We start from the raw sequence: 27,487 nt of genomic DNA on the forward strand, positions 1-27,487 counted from the left end.
TCCGATCATGGGAGCTTCTTGAGGAACAACCGGATTTGTTCACAGAGCCTCTAGACGAAACCCTAGGTTAGCTTCTGCAGTTCTACACTTCTACTACTTTCCTTCTTCCTCTGGCTCGTTTCTCTCTTCTCCGTCTCTCCCCTTCTAACTTATCTCCTCCGGCGCTTCTTGCGGAACCACAAGTCGGGCGAGAGTCACCAACCGGATTTGTTCACAGAGCCTCTAGACGAAACCCTAGGCCACAGCTTCTGCAGTTCTACTACTTTCCTTCATCCTCTGCTCGGTTTCTCTCTTCTCCGTCTCTCCCCTTCTAACTTATCTCCTCCGGCGCTTCTTGAGGAACCACAAGTCGGGCGACATCCACAAGTCGGGCGACATGTTCGACATGTCGCCGGTGTCGCCGGTGTCGCCGGTGTCGCCAGGCGCCGACACGGCGACATGGGCATCCTTGGGTAGGATACCAAAGAAGTATTTACGCTTACCTCCTCACTTCAGCTCGGGCAATAAGGAATGTTTAAGAGAGATCATGGAGAAGGTTAAGAAGATGTTCCAAGGGTGGCCTTCTCATCTACTGGTAAAGAAGTTATGATTAAATATGTTGCTTTAAGTCTTAATTCCTTTGCAGCATCCCACTTTTTACTACCAAAGGCACATCATAAGGAGCTCAGATCTGCTACTACAAAGTTCTATTAGGGTGCTAATAACCAAAAGAAACATTTGCAATGGATATCACGGAATTAGATGTGTAACTCAAAGGATAGAGGTGGACTGGGCTTTCACGATATGGAATTGCAAAATAAAGCCTTGCTAGGTACTCTTGCCTGGAGATTATGGAAAGAGGGAGATTCCTTCTAGGCTACCATTTTTAAACAAATCTATTTTCAAAGTACCAATTTTCTACAAGCTACAATTGGCTCCTCCCCTAATTGGCGATGGAAAAGCATCTTGGAGGGTAGATCTATATTGGTGAAGGGACTATTATGGGATTGTTGGAATAGGGACTAATATTCAAATATAGGAAAATGGTTGGATTCCTACAAATCCAAACTTTATACTGCTTCGTTGTACTTCTGACCCATCTGCTCCTAAATTAGTATATGAATTGATTAATGAGCATCTCAGATGTTGGAAATTGGATATTTTGCAGGATTTTTTTTTCATCCGGAGGATATAAGGGAGAGAAAAAAAAAATCAAGTTGGGGGTGCAATCACATAAAGATATGCAAGTTTGGGGCTACACAAAGAGTGGTATTTACTCGGCCAAATATGGTTACCATATGCTTTGTAATGAGTGTGATGTTCAGATTAATGCCCCTGTGCAACATCAGTTATCTCAGAATGTCTGGCATAAGATCTGGCGATGTCCTACCATGCCTAAAATGAAGGAATTCCTCTAGAGGTGTTGTGCTGGGGGTTTACGACCGACAATGGAGGCTTTAAAAATTAGAGGAATAACCATTGAGACTACTTGCTGGAGGTGTGGAATGGGAGTGGAAACTGTGGAGCATGTTCTCATGGAATGTCCTTTTGAGAAGGCTACTTGGTTTGCAGTTGACTTATCCAATCTTGTCCCTGCTATAGGTAATGGATTCGATCAGTTCATTGTTGCTTGGTCCTTAGTACCTTATGCCTCTAAGGAATGGAGGATGGAAATTGGTGGTAAATGTGTTGTTATATGTTGGACTTTATGGCTTAGTTCTTGTTTAACACTGGTTTATGGGATCCAATAGCAACTTGGCTTCATGCAGATACGACCTTTAGAGAATTTTGTTTCTCTACTGGAAAGATTGGCAAGCAGAGTCGTATACAATCAATGCATAAACATAAAGGGGAATGGCAGCCTCCTATTGGGTCTATTTTGAAGGTCAATACTGATGCATCTCTTAAAAATAATAGAGGACTAGGATTGCTGTTGTTTCTATTCCTATGGATTTATCATCAATAGCATCCGTAAGGGTCTATTACATTATCTTCAAGAGCATTGGTAGGATTTATACTTGGAGACTAACTGTAAGGAGGTGGTTGACATATTATGTCATAGAATCCTCTCCCCGATTGAGATGTTTTCTATTACCAGGATGTAGAGATTTTGAGACAGTGTCTCAAAGTGACATTTGGTTTTAGTTCTAGGGATATTAACAGCCTTGCTGACTCCCTAGCCAGGAAAACTCTTAACTGTACAGGCAGGGTAGAGTGGAATTCCTCTTCTTGGTTGTCTAAGGTTTGATCAGCAGCCTTGAATGCTTCCTGTTTTAATGAATGATCGTTCGCCGCCCCCCCTCCCCCACAAAAAAAAAACCATAGTGCATCAAACCGACCTGGTGAATTAATCGCCAGGTAGCTTATGACCTTGCTCCTTGGGGTTTTGGCCTACCAGGTCTACCACATAACTTCTGCTTCATGTGTAGAAGCTCTGACACCTTAAGGCAAGAGGCTTGGTTAATTTAATTGATTAGCTATTACAAGGAGTTACCTTGACTTACAGGTTACACTGGTTTCTGTTACAAACTGTTGATAGTGTAGCTATGGATCACCAATTCTCTCTTTCACCCCTGGCGTGCAAAAGTCTCAAATTACAAGCCAGGTAATGACGACAAACTCACAAACTTGATGTTATCTTAACAGGGTAGGTTACATGGATTCAAACAAAATGACTGAAAGATGTAAGATGAAAGACAATAAGGGGAAGGAGGCCCAACATCATGGCAGAAGAATCTCAGCTATAGAAACAGCAAGTGATTAGCTGCATTTCAAAGGCAATATTACTTCAAGGAGTTCTCGATATCAATCACAAAGCGGTATTTCACATCACTTTTTATCATCCTCTCAAGTGCTTCATTTGCGTATTGAATGGGAATCACTTCAATAGCAGGATATATTTTGTTGGCAGCACAGAAATTGATCATTTCCTGCGTCAATTTAGTACCACCAGTAATGCTTCCTGAGATGGTTCTCATACCTGCAAGTTATATGCAGATATTATGCCTAAGTTCCTTTCATCAACTACCATTCATGCTTTAATATAATCAATATCTTGTTGTATAGCCAATTCAAAATTTGCAGATGATAGGATTAAGTGAGGTACCATGAATAAGGCTCATTGGATGAAGTTTGATCTCACTTGGAACACCCACTACTGCCATGACACCACCAGTCTTCAGAAGTGACATGTACATATCAAATGAATGATCCCCAGATGCAGTGTCAAGAATGAAGTCCAATGATTTTTCCAGAGCCTGTAAATGAAAGAGACAAGCACAGCAGCAGACACACTTGAATTAGTAATCTCTCAAGAAGATCTGCTTTGCTAGTATTTCATAAGATTTCTATAGAACATGAGAAACATGCCAAATGAAGTGATAAATGTTGCTCTGTTACCTTCATCTGGTCCTTATCTGATGAGATCACAAATTTGTCTGCTCCAAGGAGATTTAAAGAATCTTCTTTCTTGGATATACTTGTGCTTAGAACTGTGACATTTAACCCAAATGCCTTTCCAAACTTTACAGCCATGTGTCCTAGGCCACCGAGCCCGATCACACCAAGAGACTTTCCTGGTTGGTTCATATTATGGCGCATCATGGGAGTGTAAACCGTAATTCCAGCACATAACAATGGAGCTGCTGAAGCTAAAGGGTAGTTATCAGGTATCTTATGACAGTACCTGGAGATTAAGAAACATACAATTTATTATTGGAGATTAAGATACAGATAGTAAATCATGTGTTCTCAAATAGATTAGGTTTTAAAAGCCAGATTTGAGAGATTATAACTAATTTCAAGAGTCAGCTAATGTGATGCACTTCCACTTTTATCTTTTAAAGATTCCTGTTGGTCTTATACAGAACTGGTGAACCCTTACTAAAATGAAGCCCTCTTTTTGTTCTTCCTTGTTGGTTAGCAGAGTGGACTTCTCTCTCTCTCTTTCTGCCTTTTCTATGCTATGGATTGGGAAAGACAGGATTTATAGCTCTAATGAAAGCACCCATATAAAGATGAAACGAATTCAGGTAAGGAGATCCAGTTGATATGATTCAAAACTAATAGAAAAGGCTAAATGGCATTGAGATTGGATCCGTGTATGATATTACTGACTCACCTTTCAAGAACTACAATATAACTGGAATATCCACCTTTCGTAACTGTACCATCGACATCAACGCTATCGAAAGTGAGGATTGCTCCCTTGACACAGTGAACTTCCAGACGATCATTACAATACTCACAATCTCTGCATGAGTTCACAAATGTCCCGACTCCAATATGGTCACCAACTTTGAAGTTTTGTACACTGGAACCAACCTCCATGACAATTCCAGCAATCTCATGTCTGTGAAAGAAGCAATGTGAATACATGATCACAAATTAACAAAAGTACTCTGCTCTATAAGTTTCTGACTTGAACATCATAGATTCTACTTACCCAGGCACCACAGGATATTTGGAGTTTCCAAGTTTATTTCTAGTCCACGCAACATCCGCATAGCATACTCCACAGTGTGTTATCTTAATTGAAACATCCTCAGATCCAACAGCCCTGCATGGGTTTTTCAAAGAATCCATATCAGGGTTGGAAGGCAATTGATCAAGCACCATGAAGGTTACTTATTACTTAACTAGTACACAAAACAAACATATAAAGCCAGTTCCTTCAAGGTTTCTAACATCAATGCTCATAGCATGACACGCTTCATATCTATTTTGTAATAAAAACCTGGGTTTCAAAGGTTTCAGTAGTGGAAGTCTATAATTTGCACAAAACCCATGTACCAGGTTTCCATGAAAAAGAAGACAAACAGAACCCATATACCAAGCTTCCATGAAAAAGAAGACAACAGCAATGGAAGAAAAATACGAAACTCGGTACTTGCAAAACATCTGGGTTCCCAAGTTTGGTTTTGTTCCACAATTGAAAACCCACATTCCACTAATGGTTCAAAAACTGTTGTAGTTTCAATTCATTTCACCAGATGGATTGAAAAATGGATTAAGAAGCAGATATACCATAGTGGGTTTGGGTTTGGGTTTGGGTTTGATTCATACCTGCGGTTGAAGTTGTAGGGAGATAGAACTCCAGATTCATCTCTTGCTGCCCATGCTAAGCAGTTCCCAGTTGCTTCTTCTTTGCTCATTGTGATTCCCTGTTTCTGTCTCTCTGCTCTCCCAAGACTGAATCGATGGAAGAACTGAGTTACTGAACTAAAGAAGATGTATTTATAGTTTGTCCAAATGGCTTTCGGAGAGAGCAACGTCGAGTGACAGGAAGCCGCGTGGCAAATGCCACATATATAAAGGTGGCGTCACGCATGACACATGAGACACTCTAGTATTCATCAAGCAAGTACGACTTGTGTGAGATCATGCATAATGGCTTCTATTGTTTTCACCTGGTCGTTGACTTTTACCAAAAAAAATCAAAAATTTTAATAAAATAAATTATGAAAAAGTGGTGGTGGAAAGTCTGTATAAATTGTTTGGTTAAAAATTCATAGAAATCCAACCATTAAATTTGTTAGGATTAACTCAAAAATCTTATATTATTAGTGGTTTAAACTTAATTCAATAAATTCAATAATTGGATTTATTAATGACTATTCTGACATATTTAAGCCATAAATTATAACCTCATCAAGTAAAATAAGATGACAAAACGAAGGGACAAAACACTAGTTGAATTATGCTGGTTACATGTAGAAAAAGACTCAACTATAAATGAGGATCCCTCTGGGATTACAGGCGACTGCCTTATATTTAAATTATATTTAATAACTACTCCTAAGGAGTAGTCAACGTATGCGTAAGATGGTTCGAATAAACTTCAGTTAAAAACAAAGGGTAATTTTCATCTGGACCCCCTGAGGTTTGGTCTATGTCATTTTTAGTCTAAAAAAATTAAGACTTTGCATCTACCTCCCCTGTACTATGAAAAAAGTCAATTTAAGGACAAAGTATCACTTTTATGACCAATTTGCCCTTTATTTTTTTAATTTAAATTTTTACATAATTTAAAAACTTGAGGATTCAGATCGAAGAATAATTTAAAAACTTGAGGATCCAGATCGAAGAAATTCCCTTTTTTTTAAATTTCTTCAATAGTAGTCGTGCTTCAAGATTCAAACGCATTTTCAGTGGAAATTCCAAGCTTCAAATGCATCTTCTTGTATGGACCTGAAAAAACAGTATATTCTCCATTTGAGTTCTAACCGAGCAAATCTGGAAGCAAACTAATTAGAAAAAGGAAAGAGAAACCAAAAAGAACTTCTTATTTCTTACCGTTTGAAGATTTTCTAACGCTCTTTTGTAATCAATGGACAATTATTTGAGCAGGTTAATGGCTTCTGGGATTTACATCATGTGTTGGCTAATACTTTATGCCCTTGTTGATTAGTTGTTCTTTGTTGAACGACTCCAAAAGCTTCTTGGACAATTTGCTATGGAACCTTTTGCTTTTTCACCATCGATGGAGAGGAAGAGAACTAGAGATGTAGAATAAGGGGAAACCATGAATTTTTCTAACCAATCACGATTGCAAACGTCGGCCGCCACACAGAGGGAAAGATCAAGAATTTTTAGGGTTTATAATTTGTGTACTTTTTGCAAACGTCGCCCGCTACACAGAGGGAAAGATCAAGAATTTTTAGGGTTTACAATTTGTGTACTTTCCCTTGCAAACGTCGGCCACTACAAAGAGGGAAAGATCAAGATTTTTTAGGGTTTACAGTGTGTACTTTCCCCCGTAATAAACATTAGCGATGGTAGAACCAGAAAAAAAAAAAGAAGAAAATAAACATGGAGATTATGTATGTAAAAAATTTTAATTAAAAAAAGGGCAAATTGATCATAAAATGATAATCTGTCTTTAAATTGACTTTTTCTATAGTATAGGGGAGGCAGATGCAAAGTCCCAGTTATTTTGGACTAAAAATGACATAGAGCAAACCTCAGGGGGTCCAGATGAAAATTACCCAAAAACAATTATAAATTAGACGATGCAACTTAATTTTAGTTTCTAGAATATTACTAAGACGAGAGAAGTGCTTAACTTGAGAAGGGGAAAATCACACTGAGTTCAATCTATGTTGCTAAGCGAGTGTAATTTAAACTATATATCAGGATTCCTTTGGAGCCAGGGATAAGGTTCGTTTTATATCTAAATTATATTTACTCGGGTTAGTTTATGCGTATTAGTCACTTAACACCGTTAGAGATGAGGGAGGAGAAAACATCATCTGTTGTGCACAGTAGTGTACTTATATGCCAAATAAGTGGCTGAGAAAATAGAAAAACTAAAAGACTATTGAGGATTGTTTTTTTTTAACTTAAAATCAAGCCTTTGATCACAGCCTTCTATTTGGTAAAAAATGCAATGCTGTGCACAACAAAAAAATTATTTCCGGTGAGGGATGCAACAATACTTTCATAAAGAATAGAATCTTTTTAGTAATTAAACAGTAGCTTAAGGGGACAACAATAATTATCCCTATAAATAAATTATACCACACTCACACTAGACTAGATAGTGCAATGTTATGTATCGAATATATAGGTACAACAACGGTATGACATATATACCAAAAAAAAATTCGTATGACATAGTATCTTTTTGGATTTGGTATAGCAATAGTAAAAGGTAAATTTATATCGTTTGGTATTTAGTACGGTAATAGTATAAGGTAACTTTATTCAATATAGTATCAAATACCCATTTCATACCAAATTGACACTTAACACAATAAGTCCGAGTGACATCAAAAGATTGCGGCCACCTTGGCTTCTTGAATTATGTAATCAGGATGTCTTGGGCTTTTCTTGCCCGTCTTCTAATTGAATATCTGTTTACAAAAAAAAAAAAAAAAGATTGCGGCCATGAACTAGGAGAATAGTCAGGGCCGAAATTTTGACCAAACCCTGTTCGAGCTAGTAGCAAATCATAACGAAACCAGCCCCATGGGTTGGGGTTGAGCAACACTGGAGCCCTCTGGTTTTTTGAACACTACTTTTTCCCTTTCTATTTTTTTTCAAATTCCCCCTCCAGTCCTCTTCCCATGTGTGAAATATCAGCACTTTTCCCCAATCCCAACCTTCCCCCCCCCCCCCCTCTTCCCTCAAAGAAAAAGTTTTGAGTGTTAAATCCTGACTCCACCCCTTTAATTAGGCCACCAAAGTCAAATTTGCAACCTTTATGTAAAGCACTAGAACAAGATGTGAAAGGGACTGAAGCATTAGACAAAGGACTAACCTTGTGTTCTGCACAAATTAGACACTGGATTTCCATGCATTAGCCTCGAGTGCTTAGTTTGTGTTTTGTGTGGAAATCCATGGAAATCACTAGAGGCAAGCCAAATCCGTGTGAATGTGGTGACTGGTTTGTAATGGTTTTCAAAATGAAGATGAATAGCATAGACTGTTGAATATCATACTTAAATGAACCAGATAATATGACACATCAAACAGAAGTAAGCATTTGATAACATTTCCACCAAAAAAGAGACTATTTCTGGAGTAAAACTGTTTCAACATTTGCTATACTGAAATATTATTCTTTGTTTACAATGAGCGTTTGATAAATCCATCCTAAAAATATTCCTCCATAGAAGGGTCTACTGGCTTAGATGAAAATCGGGTAGTCAAAAGAGACCTTTAACTTACCAAGAGTCTCTTTAACTTACCAAGTTGCTCTGGAGGTAATACCCACATCTCTTAATGAAGAGGTTGCGAGTTTGATTCTAGACGAAACATCTCCCCTGAGAATATAATCTTCAAACCCCTTATCTCACTGGTGCGTCGTTCAAGAATGAAAGAAAAGACTTTCAACCAAATTCAAGCATTTGAAATGACTATTGGATTTCAGACAGCATAGTGTAAACCATTAAGGATTTATCAACCTTTGAAGGGAATAGCAAAGAGACACTAATTGTCAGTCTTGTTTGTCCATTGAATAGCTGCTCATTGAAATGGAGATGCATTGTACAAAATGGCAGGTGAAACATTCTTGACTGGTACAGACATCCTCTTATCATCCATGTACAGGTAAATTAAGCGAATTAACGCCAAAAAAAATGACTAATAAATAACACAGCAATAACAAAACGTGAATCTCAATCATACAGAGAAGGAACCATAACTTCATCAGGTGAGATCAAGGAGACTGAAATTAAGATTACACTGCCAATCTCCGTGTTCTGCAACGACCGCTCATTAACTGAAGCAGGCATGTTCAGTTTTCATGGATCTGCAGACGAAAGAATGAAAGAATGACAGAACAAAAATGATATCCACAGATTTCAAGCCCCCATTGCAGCCTGATCTTCTTCACAAAAGACACTAAAGTCGCGTGGAATGTAAGCATAACCGCAATTGCCACCATTCTAAGGGGTTCAATCTGAGTTGGAATCATAGAAGTCGCTTGGGCAAGGGGTCATGACCTCGGATTCTAGTAGCTGGACCACCCTATGCATGGTTGGCCTATCTTCTGGAATGGAAGATACACACTGAATTGCAATCGAGAGCAGGGCATCAAGACACTCTGACTGCACCCCTTCACAATGCGGATCAATAATATCCCTTGGCCTGTTCTCAACAACCAAGAAATTCAACTGCAAAGGAGAAAAAAGTCACTGACACATTAATATAACACATGACCAGAGGGTCAACAAGATTGTCACAACAATATCAACCAACATAAGAAATTCCTCTGTTAGACAAATGCTGCATGACGAATTTAATGCGCTCCGGGTGCCCCCGGTCACGTTTCAGGTGGATACCCACACAAAGTCCCAAAACTTGGATAGAAAATGTATTTGATTATTGGGGGGACCACGCGGGGGGGGGGGGTTAAAGCACAATATCAAGGCATATACCGATCCACTGTTATGCCTCGCCTGTGCACGTGACCAGCATGGTACACTAATTTTACATCTTACTAAATGCTGATAAAAATTTGTCTTCTAACCCAACGGCAAGAAATACAACCTAATTCTGATTTTCACTGCTACTCTATTTTCTTCAACCTTTCTGATTTATGTTGGTTTTCTGTAGGATAAGAAACCCTCAAGTTCTTTGGCTTCATTTTACATGACACAATTTCAAGATATGTCAAAGCTAAAAACTCAACCAACTAGAGTTACCCCAATTCTTTCTATGAGATTAATCCACTGAGTTCTTGGGTCTCCATTTTAATATTCTAGCATCTGAAATTGTAGGTATGGAACAACTCCTCGACCAGAATCCCGTTTTTATTCTGACTAACGGAAAAGAGGGAGTTTTTCTTTCTGTTTCAAGCATAGTGTTTGCTCTTGGTCATTCTATTCTAGATGTAAAATGCACCACAAATTGGTTCAGGTGGTGCTAACAGCAGACCACTTTTACGCCTTTCATGACATTCATTATTAACTTCAGTTTAGCTTTCAGTATTCTTCTTACTAATGAATTTTTAAACTGTTATCAGAGACAGACAGAGAGAGAGAGAGAGAGAGGCTCACCCATCCAACAATATTCAGTCCTTTCTCAATGAATGAAGCATCAGTAGGTCGTTTCCCACTCAACACCTCAAGCACCAGAACTCCAAAGCTATAAACATCAGTTCTTTCCGTCGCTCGACCGCTTTGCATGTACTCTGCAGATGGTATTAAAAGCTGAAGTTTTTAGCATCAAATATAAAACCACTCTTAAAGAGAATTTGGCTATTCACCACATGGGCAAATCCAGCCTCCCTCTAAACATTTAATTATAATTCTTACGTTCAAGCACATATATCAAGATCCCTAATAAGCCAAGAGTAAACGAAATTGATTTTTTCTACCCTCTTTGAGTATCTTTTACACTATTTGACTTCGCCAGACCATCCAAATTATTATTTGAGTTCCTCAGAAGATTGACAAATGAGAATAGGAGAGCCTCATGGGGAGTAACAAAGCAGGACCCATCAAATCACCAGCCCACACCAAACAAACAAGAAGTTTGGGACAGCTTTGTCGGAACTACACCAGAAGTGAAAACATTTTAAATGCATTTCTACATTAATGGCAAACACTTCATTAATATGACAGGCGCATTTCTCACAGCTAGATATTGGGGTAACCAGCCGGAGTTTATAGAGCATACCTGGAGCCAAATAGCCAAAAGTTCCAGCAACAATGGTAGTGATATGGGACTCTTCATCCTCCAACAATTTTGCAAGTCCAAAGTCAGACACACGGGCTTCCAAATTCCCATCAAGCAATATGTTGCTTGACTTTATATCACGGTGAATGATGCGTGGGGAACAATCATGATGTAGGTAAGCCAGTCCTTTCGCAGCTCCCACAATAATATTGACACGTGTATCCCAGTCCAATTGTTCAGCTCTTTCTGCCCAATGTATCAAATTCCAGAGCATATTAAAAGAAATTTCAAGGCATTAGCAAGATGTAGAGGTTTCAAAATAGAAACCACCACCAAAAAAACACTGATCAATAACCAGTTTGAAAGACTTGTACCAGATACCTACAAAGGACCCAATAACTCCAGTTTAGGAGCATAAACACTCAATCTGTAAATCAACTCAGACTACATATAAAAATGCAAGTTGCATAATACAATTTTGTCTTCTTAGATCCTCAGAAATCAATACATAAATAGACGTTGTAGCAATCACCAAAATTAATCCGTCAAATAAAATAATGTCATAATAGCTGACGCATCAAATAGCTCATTTCATGCTTCCTACATATTTACATGTATATAAATTGTTAACACCTTGATTACAAGGGAAAACTTCAAGCATAATGGGCACCAACGCAGCTATAATTTTGAAAGAATTCCAAACAATCTATCATATTGCCAGGATTAGGTTGAAAGAGATGCCTATAGATGTTACGGCATATGATGTTTGGTTCTATTTATATATTCTCATAAAGACATAACAAATGTTTAGAGTACTGTCTCAAAATTTGTAGCAACAGAAACATGTTGAGCCAGAAACTGCAAATGATACATATATATTGGTACAAATGTCTGACATATTAGTTAGACATTAAGAGCAATACCCAGTTAAATGAATTTGGAAGTATATTCATAAACTGCCACTCATAGCAGCCACGCCCCTGTATTTGAACATATTATCTACCATAGTTTGAAAAGTGGAAAAAAAAATCCGGAACAATTTGATCATTATGAGAAATCAAAATCCCAAAGGAAAGACAATCATTGAATCCCAACCATGGAGCAAGCGGAATCCGAATAAATAAATCCTTTCATAGACAATTTGTACAATCCAGTAAGAAGCTTACAAAGTTAATTATTAATAGAACAAGAGAGATACCGTGAAGAGCTTCATCTAGGCTACCACCAGGCAAGAAATCATAAATCAACAACTTCGACGAAGGAGAATTGCAGTATCCACGTAAATTAACCAGGTAACGGTGTTTTATGCTCCCAAGAATTTCAAGTTCCCGCTCAAAAAAGCGATCCAAGCCTTCATTAGTCTTTACTATTCTTTTCAACGCAAAGATACTGCCATCATCCATAGCAAGTTTGTAAACAGTTCCAAAGCCCCCAGCACCTATAATTTGTTCATCATTCAATGTCTCCAACTTCTTTATGATATCTTTTGAAGAGTATGGCAGATCTCCATGGAACATCACAATGGAGGCACCTGAAGCAATAAGAACATACAAACAGCTGCTTTTACCTCATGATATTTGCAGGTAGTGAGAGTAAATGAAGAATGAAGAACAACTTATACATATCTGAAACACAATTCTTGCAACGTTTCAAAGATGGATACCTCCAATAACATCCATTGCAAGTCCACTGGCGTCATTTTTACCAAATTTCTTATAAAGAAAGCAGCCCCAGAAGCACATGAGAGCCACCAGAAGAAGAGCACCCACTGTTGCCAATGCACTTATTAAGAGCCTAGTTGAGTACCTTCCAGACTTCTTCTTTCCAGCTTGATTATCTAAATGAAGACAAAGAGCCAGTTAAGATCATCATAGTAGGTACGTGAGCAAAGTTGATTTCACCTTGGATCAGAGGGGAAAAGTACATCAATGAAGAGGGAACATGAAAATGTGGCTATCACTAAGAAACACTATGAGAAACCCAAATCAAAGGGCAACACCCTCCTCAGACAGATGCAATTACTAACTACCACTTTAATCTCAGCCTATAACAGAATTTTCAAAGAAAAAGCCAATAAAGGCAGAGCAGCTGCTCTCATACAGTACAGATGAGCAAATAAAAGCTGCAAGTAGGCTTATAAATTTGAATGGACTAGCTAAAACAACTTAGAAGTCCACTGGATGATGGACCATACTGTGCTGGTACTTGGCACTCCAAGCACCCAATCCTGAGGTCCCATAATCATGGCTCAGGCTTGGGGATCTCAAGCCAAGTTGATTCAGAGAGTCATGTAAATACAAGGTTACTAGGTTATATGGTAAGAGGAATGATTATATGCATCCTAATCTCTCAAATGACCCATTTGCTAAACATAAAAAAATAGGGGTATTTTAGGAAATCTTATGTTCAGCCTTCTTCCTTCCCCAGCGTGTTGATTAGGAACCAGAAAGGGACGACAGCACAGCAGCTTAGCGGATTGGAGTGCGATGGTCTTGAGATAGTTTGTATAAAGGACCACACATTGACACACGATAGAGTGGAGAAGGTTGTTGGCGGGATTTTAAGTCATCATCTACTATAGTATTTTGAAGCTGATCAAGAAGGTGCAAAGCTTGTTTCATCCTATGGGAGTGTTCAATACTCTAAAGGTATAACGAATTCTCAGAGCGGGTCAAAAGGCACCTGTATAACTTTCATGACTGGAGGCTCAATAACTGCTGCATTGAGATCGTATTTCAATGGCAGGCCCCAGATTGGCAACAACTTGTATGAAGAAGGTTGGGAAAAATTAACAGCCATAGGAGAGAACCATCCAACACTTGCAGCTGTGAATATTTCTGATGTTTATAGGTCAGCCTTTGAGTTTGGGGTCCTGCAGCTTGGTGACTTGCAGTTTCTACCAATCAACAAAGATCTAGATGAAGATACAACGGATGTAAAGTTTAATCAATGGGTTGCTATCGCAGTAGGACAAGCAAGGCAGTTTGTTTTCGTTGACACTAAACTAACATGGTTGTGTGACAAACATTTGAAGATCAAAATTCAAATTTTCCTTCACCTTGAGGACAATGTGAATTTCGAGGGGCCGATGTTGATAGGGCCCTAGGATGATGCCATGTGGTGGAGTGAGAGAGTGCTAAGGTTAGGTGAGGGGTAATAAATAGGGGAGAATTGAGAGGAGCAGGTATCAATTGTTAGGTGAGTGAGTTTGGAGCAGCCTCTGGCTGAGGGCACCGTGAGCTGTTGGGGGTAACTGGCACCATTAAAACCAGCTATCTTTGTGAATTTCTGAGTTTTTTATATTGAATTTGGCATTGGATTAATGGTTCTTATCAACTACTCTGAATATTGTACATAAATATGCCATGACATGGTATGCATAAAGTTATCCATGTACTTTGTAACCGCCCTTCTATAGGTAGCATCATCAACATAAAATAGATATCCTGCTCTAGGGAATGCGTCATAAGGTAATAGGGCTGTAACTCAATCGCAGAACTGGCATAACTAGTCGTGATGGCTCTAATGGAAATCCAAAGATGGAGTCCACAAATGATGCACTTTGATCCATCCCATATCCATACGCAGACATACTATTGGAATCAACAAATGAATCCCATATGCTCCACCATATCCATATCCACAGCCATAAGTCCCATATGCTGCAGATCGTACACTCTCCATAAAAATGATTAAAATCAAGACCCCGCCAAAATTTTGCCCTTTTCTCACTCTTGGTCGAAATTTTGACACATTTATAAAGGCATTTTGTGAGATTTTCATATCTCATGATATTTACGCTGGACATCGAAATTTTATGGAGATTTCAAAATAATGTCCATTTCAATTTTGCATTGGCATTTTGTTTTGCCAAGGCCAAAATTCAGCAAAATTTTGTTCCATGGTCTGGACTCTCACCAATGGCATCTCACGATACTCACTCGCAGAGCAAAACTCAAAGGTATGTTTTTTTTCCTCATCTCATCATCAAAGTCGTGATTAAGACAGCAGCCACTTAAAAACATTACATAAAATTCTAACACTAAAGATGAAAGGCCTAACCCAATACTTCAAGAGTTACAGTAATATAAACTGACATGGAAACTAAAAAAGTAAGAAAAACTAATTCAAAACATAATAAATAAATAAATGTGGCCCACCATCTGTTCTGCCCAGGCCTACCCTTTATTTATTTTAACATTAATAACTTGAATAAATAATAGATAGTAATATGTTTCTACATATGCCAAAATTTTCAGCATATTTTTCAATGATCAAACTGTTTTGTTCTCAAACACATCTGACATGATATATCTATTGCATCATCATTTACTACTACTGTCCATGATGCATCCAGCCACAGAATCCGCATAAAGTAAATGTATCATCGTTATTAGTCGAGAAGAAGAATGACCATTTCTATTCCCATTAACTCTACCTGACATAGGCGGAGACTTTGATGGAGGTCCTCCCAGATCGTCTTTGCATTTCACATTGATTTGTGTCCCACATAAGCCACGATTTCCAACAAAGCTGCCAAAACTACAGTCAACAATGTCTGGAATGGAATCACAACCATTAAAGATTAATATTTCACCAAAACAGTACTCACGAGTTTTCAGTGAACTTGCTGAGTGCACCCTCAGATGGTATTGGTCCAACCAGGAAGTTGGTAGATACATTGCTTCAAAATATTGGAGAGAATATCAATACTAAGCACGAAATACATACAACTGCTACCAAGGAACTTATATAAGCAAAATTAAGATACTCACAAGGTTGAAAGCTTGGACAACTTCCCAAGAGATGAAGGGATGGATCCACTAAAAATGTTGCTTGAGATGTCCCTGAGAATATCAGTTGAACTTCTATAAATTTCAATGAACAGACCTCACACTTTTGTGCTAGTGTGCTTGTGCATGCTCAGAAAGGACAAACATAAGCCAAGCACACATGGTGTGCCTTATCCCAAAGCTCAGGCAAGCACCTGACTAAAGTGGTGCACATGACCGGGAGAAAATTAAACTGAAATTCAGTCTACCATTAGCATTTCGGCTCTATTAGATAACAAGTAAACTATAGTTGAAAAATGCAAATCAATATTTTCTTTTAAGTGAAAAATGCAATTATGAACTACACAGAAAATGTCTGCCAAGGTAGGCTCTACCACATATGAAGAATCAACCCTTAAATCTAATAGATTGCAATAACAAGGGTATTTGTGTCAAGTAAATAAGGAGATTGATTGAGTTGAGTTTAAACTTTATAGTTCAAGCATCAGTACCCACATGCCTAATGAAATCCTGAGTATGGTATACAAGAAGTAAACTCTTAGAAAAGCAGAGATTCAATTAAGCCACATTTTCCACATCATTACTTCAGTGTTGCTAATGTGACTTAAAAGTCAAAACAAAATTCACCCCACGTAAACAGAAAATAAGAATTAACATGAAATCAGGAGACAGAATTGAAACTCACAAGGCTTCAAGATTTGAAAGATTCCCAAGTTCAGAGGGAATTAATCCACCTAAGTAGTTGCTCTGCAAATGTCTGAAAAGGGAACACAAAAGTCACACTCTTGAACTTAGAGTTGCACTTTGCATTAGTGAAACGAAAACGAAAAGAACACGATTTTCCGCATTAAATGGAACACCTTAACAACTTCAAACTCTTTCTGGTTGGGAGCAAAATTAAGTAAAATGAAATTTCAAAAGATTACATGGAAAATTTCTAAACATAGCAATTAAATTTACTTCGAACTTCAACCAAATTACGTGGGCTTTAACAGGAAAATGTCGTGGAGTTAATGAATCTATATAAAAAAAGTTTCTATTACCATCTTGATAAGATATTATATTACTTAACAATCATGACTACAAAAGCTTGCATTTTCTTCCAATCTGGGATTATACTTACAATGCTCTCAACTCTGTGCAATTGCCAAGTTCTGAAGGGATTGTTCCATAGAAATTGTTGTTATGAAGAGCACTACAATACATACACATTATCAAAGCATCACCAACAGCACATTTTCTAAAAAAGCACCACATAATTAATACCTAGAAATCAATCAACTAAAACTTCTCAAGGAAATACATACAGAAACTTCAAATGGTTTAGCTTTCCAATCTCAGGAGATATAGAGCCAACCAACTTGTGATATGGTAGGGTCCTGAAAATCAACGTAGAAATCAATTTAAGTACCATACAATAGAAAGATAAAAGCAAATTTTGTTTCTAACCATAGCAGACTCAACCAAAGATCACTAAAGCGAACAAACAACAACAGGAAAGACGAAATGTATGAAGCTATGATAGTCTGAAACTTCAGTTAACTTCCAGAAATGTTAAGAGTAGTGCCACTGATAGTCAAACACATGTCGAGTGAATACAGAACTCCCCAACTTTACTATATAAAAGGAGAAAACAATATCAATAAACAACAGCAATTTGAAATTTCAAACTAGAATCAACATTTTCTACCAAATAGGTTGCTGAACTTTCTATTTGTCATAAATATTATCCGAAAGATATTACCAATCAACTAATATTACTTTTGAACATATGTTCATCACTGGAACAAGAAAGCCAACCAGCATAATAAGAAAATCTATGACTATCACTGAAATAAGAACTTTTCTACCGACTCTATGAGCAAAGGCTTGCAATCCAATAAAATAATCTGTAAACTAGGCTATTGAATAAGTAAGACTCACAGATAAATCACTCGCTTGGTTTTTGCATCACATTTCACACCTTTCCAACCACAAGGGTCCGGGTCCTCTTGTCTCCACTGAAGGAGGACACCATCTGGATTAGCTAGTGCTGTTTTGAAGCTCAAAAGTGCTTCACCTACATTCACAAAGTCAAATTTAAACACTCAATAGATGAATGGTGGGATGAGGAAAAATGTTGCAAATACATGGCATAAGGACAGCAGAGCAGGCAAGGCCGAGCAGGTTTTTCCAGTATTATATATGACCTTTGAAAGAGTTACTCTTATTTCTCTGCCTTCTTTTTTCTCTAGGACTGTTAATAAGGTTGCTGGTTTAGTGACATCATGCAATCTTTTTCAATCACTTCGCTCACAGTCTGGGCAACACTGCCTTCCCCATTATTTCAGTTGGCTTTTGATTTCCAATCTGATTTTTATTGATCATATCAGCCAAATATTATCTACCAACGCTACATTAGCTGTTCCCTGAAATTCAACCGATAAAAATCAATCCGGGTCTTGAAATTACGAGATTTCTAATAGCTGGACTTGACTTCTCCAGACAAAACCTGATTCTTTAGTTTCATCATCCTCAAAATATTCCAGCAAGTAAAACCTTAAGAGGACCAATCAACCAGAGAATCAAGGCCATTTTGATCAGTCCTTGTTGAATATTCATTTTCATCCTTGAAATCTGGACTTTGAATTGTTTAGGTTTCTCTCTTATCAGGACCCTCTGTTTGCAAACCATTCTTGGGTTGTACCATGAGATTTGATCTGCATTAGTGGGTCCTTGCAGATATTAAAAATTATTGACCGCAAAAACAAGAAGGAAATCATCACAATAGGTAGGACTTGAACGCCAGTTTTCCTTAGTGTATGGTACTTCACCATCTGCCATGTACACCCCCCCCCCGGCAAAAAAAAAAAAAAGTAGGGACATAAGAGCTTAAATGTCCACCTAGAGACTTTGGTCTACAGCTCACCAGAACAAAAAACTGCAACCATCCAATCCATGTCATTTTTTGGGGCATTAAAAAGAGCAGTGAAGAAAGAAGGTTACAGAATGGATATAAGCATCCAATCAGTTTGATAACAAAATAGTTAAGTTCCTTCAAGGGAGCCGTAAAATGCTGAGTTACAACACAGCATATAAAACTATGATTGTGGAAGAACCAGTAATGAACTCAAACTCAGAAGTTACCTAGGATTTTTTACTTAAAAAGGTAAGCAAACAAAACAGTAAAAAGCAACCTGAAAATATCAACATATCACTACTTAACCCTTCCCTGAGCAGTAGATAAGGGAAAGAAAAATCTAGTTAATCAACTATACCATCAGGACTGATAGCATTGCTCTTTCTCATTTGAATGCAAAACAGTACAATGAAAAGAAGCATTGACCCTTGACATTTCATCAAAGGTATGCCCATTCTGGTGCTTCCCAAGCATAATAAAATTACTATGAATCATCTGAGACACCAAAATCCAGAAAAGCTGAACTTCAACATTGCCATCCAGTAGAAGGTTCCCTCAAACAGCAGCATGAGATGGAAAAACTATCTGGAAGAAATGAAAACATTTGCAGTCAGATTAATAAGTCACTGAATGCCTAAATTAGTTTCAACGACAAGCAATATTCTAACCATCAAGAAAATCTTAGGTTTTGTACCCTCATATTATTTCTGGGTAATGTATAAGATATTTGCAAGATGACCACATTAACAAAAAGGATTTCAGGAAGGAAAAAAATGACAAACCAACCTTTAAATAGAATTAACATATAGTTCAGTCAGAAAGAATTTCAGAAAAGGAGAAAAAAATATAACAAATCAAACATAAAGTACAACTGACATAGAGTTCACAGTCAAAAACTTTCATTTAAGCATAAAAATAAATTTTTTATTCTTTGTTCACTGGCAGAATATTTCAAAAACCCCTAGTAAAAATAATTTGAACAAAAATGGCAGTCAATTTCTGCCCATCACAGTCCAAAGATACAGTCCTACATCATACTGTCCTATTTGCAGCATTTTAATGTCAAAGCAAACAAAATGACAAAAATTTTGCCTTCATAAAAACTTCAAGAGTCCCCCCCCCCTTTTTTTTCTTTCTTGGGTGGATTATCACACTCAATCAATAAAAAACATCCAGGCCTAAAAGCTGAATCTCATAGGGTACTATAAACCTCAAACGAAATTTTAACCTGTCATTTGTCCTGCAACATTCAATACTTGAGGAAAGGGCTGCCAAAGACATGTTTCCTCTAGTTGTCAAATGAAATTCACACTAAAAAAATGGCATTGATCTTTCTCAGAAATGACTTTCTATGACAATCTTCTGGATAATTTTCCTTTTTTTAAGGTCTGTCTCCTCAGAACTCAAGGCCACAGAGTTTCTAGCCTATCTGAAAGATCCTGTTCTATTAAGTTATATTTTTTGCAAGCATAATCCACATAGAATGGGCACATCCAAGGAGGGCTGCCAAGTTTCAAAAGCCTACAGGCATCTGATCCAATGGAGTGCAGCAGAGCACCTTCTTTCTCTCACAATGGTCAATTTAGCCCCATAAACCATTTCACAGTCTGAAGCTATCTGCTCAGTACCATCTTCCTCATCAAACAAAAGCAAACATTCCAGATGAGTGTTTAACACACACTTGAGGCAAATGTTCAACCACAAGCACTGGGCGATAAAAAAGTCACTTAAGCGTGCATCTGTGACTTGATTCCACAGATTTCAACTTCGTGGAATCATGAGTCAACCTATAAAAAATCATCTGCATATTTGTTTAGATGATTCACATCTAAACGCGTAACCCATAAACTTATGAAATTTGCCTTGAAAATGGAATCATCTGGAATTCACCATTTCAGGTTAATTCCTATTGATTCCCCCAATTAGCCCTATGTTTTTCAGAATGAATCAGTTCACAGGATCAGAGTAATCAAAAGTTAATTTTAATGAACTATGTTTCTACAGAAGCTGGTTCATGGATTTGAAATCAGAATCAATGCAAACATCAGAGGAATTAAGTAACCAAACACACTCTTAATACACCTTATGGACACAGGTCAAAAACACTGCAATAGCATTTCTATCTACTATTTCCTGGTTGTGTTCATTAATATATTGAGACTACAATAATGGGCCTCATTATCATCAGCTCATCAAGTCCTCACATATCAGGCTTCACATGGTAGTACATACGATCAAACTTAATCCTGCATTGAAGGCATGTCCTAGTTCTTTGTATTCTCGCCACTTCCTCTTCTGTTTTTTTTTTTTTTCAAATCAAATTACTTGCTCATCCCAAATCCAATATGAACCATTGACATTTTATATATTTTTCCATAATTGTAGGTACTATTGCATGTAGCGCAGGCTTAGCAGGTTGTCTTTCCACCCCATCCTCTTCCTCTTTCTCCTTCTCACTACATTGCCTGAGAATTAACCCAGCTTCAGACACACCAAAGCAGTAGCGAAGACCTGTTGTAGGAACGAGGAACCTAAGTACCCAGATCAGAAAAACAAGACTCATGTTTTCTTCTTTTCCTGGTGAAAATTTTCTCTATATATCAAAGCAAGTAATACCTAGCATTTATGAACTCAAAAGGAGAGAATGACTGAGGGAAAAACAGAAACAGAAACCTGAATCACCAACTAATAAGTTCCTAAAACGTCCTGCACTATAAATCCAGAAGCAGAAGAAAACTCATTGACAGATTAACATCTGAGAACAACAAGAACAAGAAAATTCAAAATGACAAAAAAAAATGGAGTAGAGTTAAAACTTGGCTCTCTTCAGCAAATTTCTTCATTTTACCAGCAGAGGGAGACTGACAATACATGACTAACACATAAATATCCTTGTCTACAGATTAATACAAAAAAAATCGAGGAGATTTCTGTGTAATTCCTGAAATTTTAGTTAATCACAATGTTCCAATGCGACTTCCACTTTTGAATGTGTTGTCTTTTTATTGCGATTACCATTTCAGATGAGTAAAGTTTAAAATCTGCTTGATAATTGACAGAAACCTCAAAAACAAGTAAGGTGGATTAGATAATTTAGGAAATAAAATATTGAAAAAAATGAAGAAAATCCCTAATCAGACACCATCTGGTTCTGTTTATCTGTCACCACAGGATATGTAGGGGGAGCACGAGGATCAAGACTTGTGTAGGGAGAGAAGTTCATGCAAATTCTCTCTCCCCTTCTCCACATTCTCTTCTCCTTCTTCTCCACTCTTCTCTTCATCGTCTCCACTGCTCTGCCTTTCTAAACAGCAGGTTTCTTTACACCATTAATGGTTGCTGGACTAGCAGCTCCACGTGGAAGGAGAGCTTGCCTAAAAGATTATCTTGCCGCAAATGATGGAACTGAACTTTGGTGACAAAAAAGATGTTCAGAAGCTGTATTTCTCTTTAACTGATCTAGGGGTTGGTATCTGTGTCAGGATCAGCCATAACCAACTTGTCCAATCCCAAGTTGACTTAACAATTACCACTCACCCTAAGGACTTAGTCAACTGAGGACTCCTTAACTGGTTCTAAATGAGTTTGGATTCATCCAATTGAGTTGACTCAGAACTGTATCAGCACTATCAGTTGCTGAACAAATCCCTATTTCGGATCTTCAAATTATTGTTTCTGTAAACCTATAAGATGCAAGTAGGAATACATTACTTAAACTTTTCAAATTCAGGAATCATACAGACGAGGTATGGTAGCCTAGGATAATAAAAAAACTAACAAACTTATGAAAAACCAAAAAACTATGAATATGGAAGAAACTAAACGAGGCTAGAATTTGCAAACTAAAAATCTGACGGGTCTGAATTAAACATATACTAAAGGCAACTAGCCTGAGTATGTGGTTAAAATATCCAAGCAAAGGAGGGGTTGATTTAGGAGAAACACAAGGTGACGGAAGTAAAAGGTAGTGAGAAAACAGAAAACAGAATTCCTTCAATTCAATATTGATTTCTGATCTTCATGATTAAACCAATCTTAGTTTACTTAATCAAGAAAGTAAATTCCCCAAACAAAAAATATGGACATCCTTTGGAGAATTTAGCATAGAGAATCACACCTCATACTGTTTCTAGTACAAACTGGTGGGTCCCAGGGCTATAGCTTAAGGTTAGAAGGTTCAGAATCCACTAAAATCAGAATTACAGTGACAGTCTTAGGAACCAGATTTTTCAAGAGAAATTTGATAGATAAGAATAAAAAACTCAGGCGGGCTCTAACTCTAGTCAGGGGTCAAAAGGATGGCCAAGTAGCTTTTGAAAAGATGAGTCGAATCCAATGATCTGACCTAAAGTCATGCAGGTTTCCTATGAGGAATAGTATTCTTACAAACAGAATTTCATAATGAATACCCTCATCAAGGTCAAATCAGCAATTAAAAGAGTATTTAACACCATCAAATTTCAGCAATAATATAAGAATACTATTCTGAAACAGAAAATCAAGTTGATATTAAAATAGTGTAGAAGTATAAATCCAGCAAGAAGGATTCACTGAAACAACAGAAAGACAAATTTTGAAGCTGTGGGTGCATTTAAAAATAAGCCAATTGCTAAACATGAAATCAGATTTGAAATCATGGATTTAAAACCATTGAGAACTGAAATCTAGCAAGATCCATGCATAAAAAGAGAATATTAACCTGATCTAAAGGTGGATAAGATGAATAAGCATATGAGAAATATAAATTAATACAAGGGACAGGCATCTCACCTGGAATTAGAATGCAATTCCATTAGCTGAGTATCTGACCAGGGGTTGCATTGCATCTAATAAAAGCTTCTGAATCACACAGAATACTGGAGCAAAGCCAAGCTTTATTCAATATCAGAAATGGTGGGGGCCTCTATGGCCTCACATCATTTACTCACATCATAAGAAAGGAAAGTGCATTAGATATTGGAAAACCATGGGGTCTCTATGCCCTTTACATCTTTAAATAGAAAGGTAAGTGCATAAGAAACTCTTATCTATCTATCTCTCTATCTATCTATATAAGTAGCAAAGACAAGCTTTAGTCAATACTCAGAAACCATGGGGGTCCGTGTGGCCTTGCATCTTTTAAATAGAACCCTATAACAAGAAAGGGAACTGCATTTCGATAAGCAAAGGCCTTACATCCTTCGAATAGAACCTTGATGTGTAGCCATAAGGCCCATAATAAGAAAGGAAAGTGCATTTGATCTAGCAAAACTCTATCCATCATAAGAATAGATATCCCTCATAACTAAAACTCTAAGTGAACTAGTTAGAATAGGTTTCCCACATAATCAAAACTTTCTCCAGTGTAGGAACAGGAATTTAATTAGACAATACTCTGTCCTAACTTGAACTACCAGGGAAGTAGAAATTACTTGATGACATAAAACATTCGAACTAAGCTAATAAATCTAATCCCACGCTAGGTCCTACAAACAGGCCTAATAGTAGGTTTTATCTTCCTTTTTTTTCTTTAAGAAAATTTAGTTTTATCTGCATCACTGATAGTTACTATGAAAAATATCCCATGCCATTCATTCTCACTAAGAATGTGTGTTTACTGAATTGATTTGATATATTTGGGCCCAATCTAATTTGAAGCACATGTTCCAGGAAACCTACTTCAGTTAAGTGTGTATTTACCAGAACATCAGTTGAAGCACATGTAGCAGTTCTATGGAAATTTTCCAGTGCACGCTGGGATGGATCCAGAACCACCCTATGATGCCAGTAGAAACATGCACCTTGAGGCCTTGACTAAAACATGTGTATTGTATGACATATAAGTGAAGCATAAAACCACTCAGTTCAATCTCCCATATGTTATGTAGAAAGAAATTGTATTCATCAAACTTCAGCATGGATACCAAAAATGAAATCAAACACGTTGACCAGAGAATAGCTTCAGGATCAACGCATTTGTACATTAGGCAGGTTAAGGCTTCAACAGTATGAATAAATTGGCTCCAAATGAAACTATAAAATACCATCCTTTAGCTTCCATAATTTACCATCCTTTAGCTTCCATTCTCCCCCTTCCAGTTAAGTCTTCCTAGCTCTAAACTGAAAAACCTTCCAGCATTTTCGCACTTCCCCAAATTTTCGAGCTCAAACCCACGAGCAATCACCTACTCAGTAATTCGAAGTGCACTATCCCCTAAGTCACAAGTTCTCATTTTTAAAGCATAAAACCAACTTATCTACCACAATTCTAGTGAAAAATCAAAATTTTCCAACACAGATATACCAAATAGACTAACGAAACACCAATAACAAGAAATACTAAAAATTCGGCAGTGTCCCCAAAGAGAAACTATGGAAAATTCAAGATTATTCACTCCTTGAGGGGCGATTCACCGATTTTTAACAACAATCAGCAATGTACGAACTTGAAAAGAGCCAAACGCCAAATTCAGCTTAGAAAAGATCTAAAACACAACCAAAAACACTCAGAAAATGAAAATCGCAGTATACCCAGAAGAAGAAAAAAATCGATTAAAAGAAGGGATACACACCTTGAGTTGATTTATCCGAAAAATTACCAATCTGATCGTTTGGCGAAGAGAAAGATGATCAAAAACCCTAGATATTCTGAAATTGCACAGGCTGTCGAGCAGAGAGTGAGATTATTACAAGAGTGAGTGACACAGTGACGGACGGACAGGGAAGAGAGTGATCGAACTTAAAGCGGCATCGTGATAACCAATGAGAAGAGATATTCACACGGCGCTGACAGAGACATTTCGCACGTGGCACCGACGACGAAATTCTCGAACTGAAGAGAGCAACTCTGGTCTCTGTCTCTGCGTTACTGCAATTACGTAGTTGTCCCTGACAAAACATACAATGACGTTTTCGTTGGAAGATTCTTCTTGCCTGTATTGCTGGGCCCACACAAACGAATAATTCTGTTTTGGTCCTCTACTGGATTTTAATTGAACTTTCTTGTATCCTTCTCATGGTGTGGGGTCAGAAGGGGAGTTGGATAACCAATTGACCATAATATCATTGTTAATTTGACCACCGATTCAATCATTTAGGGGTAAAATAGTAAATCACATAAAAAATCACCATGACATTTTGGGTAAAAAAGATTAACTTTTGGTTGACTGTCAATTTAAAAATAGCTGTCAGGGGATAAATTATAAAATAATACAAAAAAGTTATATCCGTTGCATAATTTGTGAGTTTTTCCTCAATTAGCATCAAAAGATGTGAGTTATTCCTCAATTAGTCATTCCATTGATTGGTCTTATGGTCTTGTTGGAGAAATTGAGATCCTCATCTCCAATTTCTCGGTTGTTGAATTTCATATTTTAAGCAGATGTTAGAATGTTCATGCAGATTTTAAAGCTAGTGGATGTACTTCTAGTACTATAGTGGCAGCTTTCTATGTAAAAATTAATAAGTCTAGAATGTGTTAAGTTGTAATGTGACTTGCATGCTGCGCTTTAATGCGCAACATGTGCAGCGCACGGTCGAGATCGAAATCTCGACCGTGATTTCGATCTCGACCGTCTGTCTCGACACCGAGACGGACGGTCGAGATCGAAATTTTGGTCGAGATTTTGATCTCGACCGTGCGCTTCACCGTGCTGCGCATTTAATGCACAGCACTGAAGCACGACCCGTTAAGTTGACTTCTATCTCACTACACCACCTCATCCCACCCCCAGATTGGATCCTCCAATTAAAAGGAATGGAAAATTTTCAATACATATGATTGCAGGATTCACATCCTTTACAATTCTCACCTCCTACAATTCCTTAGAATTTCTATATGAAATTGTGACACGTGGCAATTAATTACCAGGTTAGAGTAACAATTAGAACCCAATTAAGAACTGAACCTAATAATTCCCTTAAATTAAGCTTCAAAAAAAGAGGAGACTCAAAATTGGGAAAAATTTTAGGGATTTATTCTACAATTCAAGCATGCATGCAACCATGGGTTCATATCCTTTACAATTCTCACCCCCTACAATTCCCTGTAATTCCTATCTAGGATTGTGTCACGTGGCAGTTAATTATCCAAAGTCATAATTATAACCCAATTAGGATCGAAATCAAATAAATTCCTAAAAATAAGCCTCAAGAAAAAAGGAGAGATGAAATTAGGAGAAAATTTAAGAATTTATCTAGTCCAAAGGGGTAATTGGGTTATTTTAACATATAAGGGTATTTTGGTTATATTTTAAAATTTATTTGAATTCTATAACTTTTCTATAATTTTTTAACTAAAAGGGGAGTCACAAGTTTCATGGCAGGTGGGGGTGTGTATGTAAAAAATTTAAACTTAAAAGAATAAGAGCAAATTGGTCATAAAAGTGATAATTTATCCTAAAATTGACTTTTTCTGTAGCACAAGCGAGTCAAATGTAAAGTCAATTTTTTTGGACTAAAAATGACATAAACCAAACCTCAGTGGTCTAGATGAAAATTACCAAAAAAAAAAAAGAATAAGGGCAATATGGTCATAGAAACCGTAATTTGTCCTTAAATTGACTTTTTCTATTGCACAGAGAAGGTAGATGCAAAGTCTCAGTTTTTCTGGACTAAAAATAACATAAACCAAATCTCAGGTGTCCAGATGAAATCTACCCAAAGATACTAATTATACACAGAAACTTGAAAAGTCAAAAGAAAACACTAGATA

General features: G+C 37.3%; 2 protein-coding genes across 3 annotated transcripts; both read right to left on the bottom strand.

Moving 5' to 3' along the window:
• Window positions 1-2,762: 2,762 nt before the first annotated feature.
• LOC148999744 (putative cinnamyl alcohol dehydrogenase 1) lies at window positions 2,763-5,132 on the bottom strand. The gene is made up of 6 exons (XM_089140789.1): window positions 5,044-5,132; window positions 4,424-4,537; window positions 4,100-4,330; window positions 3,379-3,664; window positions 3,086-3,236; window positions 2,763-2,959 (listed from the first exon to the last, which is right to left on the bottom strand). Exons 1-6 carry the CDS (start codon window positions 5,130-5,132, stop codon window positions 2,763-2,765), a joined length of 1,068 nt encoding a protein of 355 aa, XP_088996915.1.
• Window positions 5,133-8,760: 3,628 nt separating this feature from the next.
• On the bottom strand, window positions 8,761-25,483 carry FEI1 (Leucine-rich repeat protein kinase family protein). 2 transcript variants are annotated; one of them, XM_089139298.1, is made up of 14 exons: window positions 25,347-25,483; window positions 19,154-19,380; window positions 17,820-17,955; window positions 17,204-17,275; window positions 17,020-17,091; window positions 16,582-16,653; window positions 15,879-15,950; window positions 15,716-15,787; window positions 15,542-15,645; window positions 12,767-12,940; window positions 12,302-12,634; window positions 11,104-11,349; window positions 10,482-10,615; window positions 8,761-9,596 (listed from the first exon to the last, which is right to left on the bottom strand). In XM_089139298.1, exons 2-14 carry the CDS (start codon window positions 19,248-19,250, stop codon window positions 9,378-9,380), a joined length of 1,803 nt encoding a protein of 600 aa, XP_088995424.1. In that variant the 5' UTR covers window positions 19,251-19,380; window positions 25,347-25,483; the 3' UTR covers window positions 8,761-9,377. The 2 variants fall into 2 exon arrangements, with proteins under 2 accessions (XP_088995424.1, XP_088995425.1); XM_089139299.1 differs by having other exon boundaries at window positions 8,765-9,596; window positions 15,542-15,636.
• Window positions 25,484-27,487: the final 2,004 nt, after the last annotated feature.

The sequence above is a fragment of the Hakea prostrata genome, chromosome 11, assembly GCF_041222555.1.
Source record: "Hakea prostrata isolate BN-2017 chromosome 11, UWA_Hpros_2, whole genome shotgun sequence".
NCBI classification, from domain to species: Eukaryota; Viridiplantae; Streptophyta; class Magnoliopsida; order Proteales; family Proteaceae; genus Hakea; species Hakea prostrata.

Coding starts and splice junctions, on each gene's coding strand:
- LOC148999744 (XM_089140789.1), bottom strand. CDS start 5,132: ATGAGCAAAGAAGAAGCAACTGGGAACTGCTTAGCATGGGCAGCAAGA. Junction 4,331..4,423: donor AAATATCCTGTGGTGCCTGG/GTAAGTAGAATC, acceptor CTTCTTTCACAG/ACATGAGATTGCTGGAATTG. Junction 2,960..3,085: donor TCCAATGAGCCTTATTCATG/GTACCTCACTTA, acceptor TATAACTTGCAG/GTATGAGAACCATCTCAGGA.
- FEI1 (XM_089139298.1), bottom strand. CDS start 19,250: ATGGGCATACCTTTGATGAAATGTCAAGGGTCAATGCTTCTTTTCATT. Junction 17,276..17,819: donor ACCAAGCGAGTGATTTATCT/GTGAGTCTTACT, acceptor GTTGATTTTCAG/GACCCTACCATATCACAAGT. Junction 12,941..15,541: donor AAAGTCTCCGCCTATGTCAG/GTAGAGTTAATG, acceptor GTCTTCATTTAG/ATAATCAAGCTGGAAAGAAG.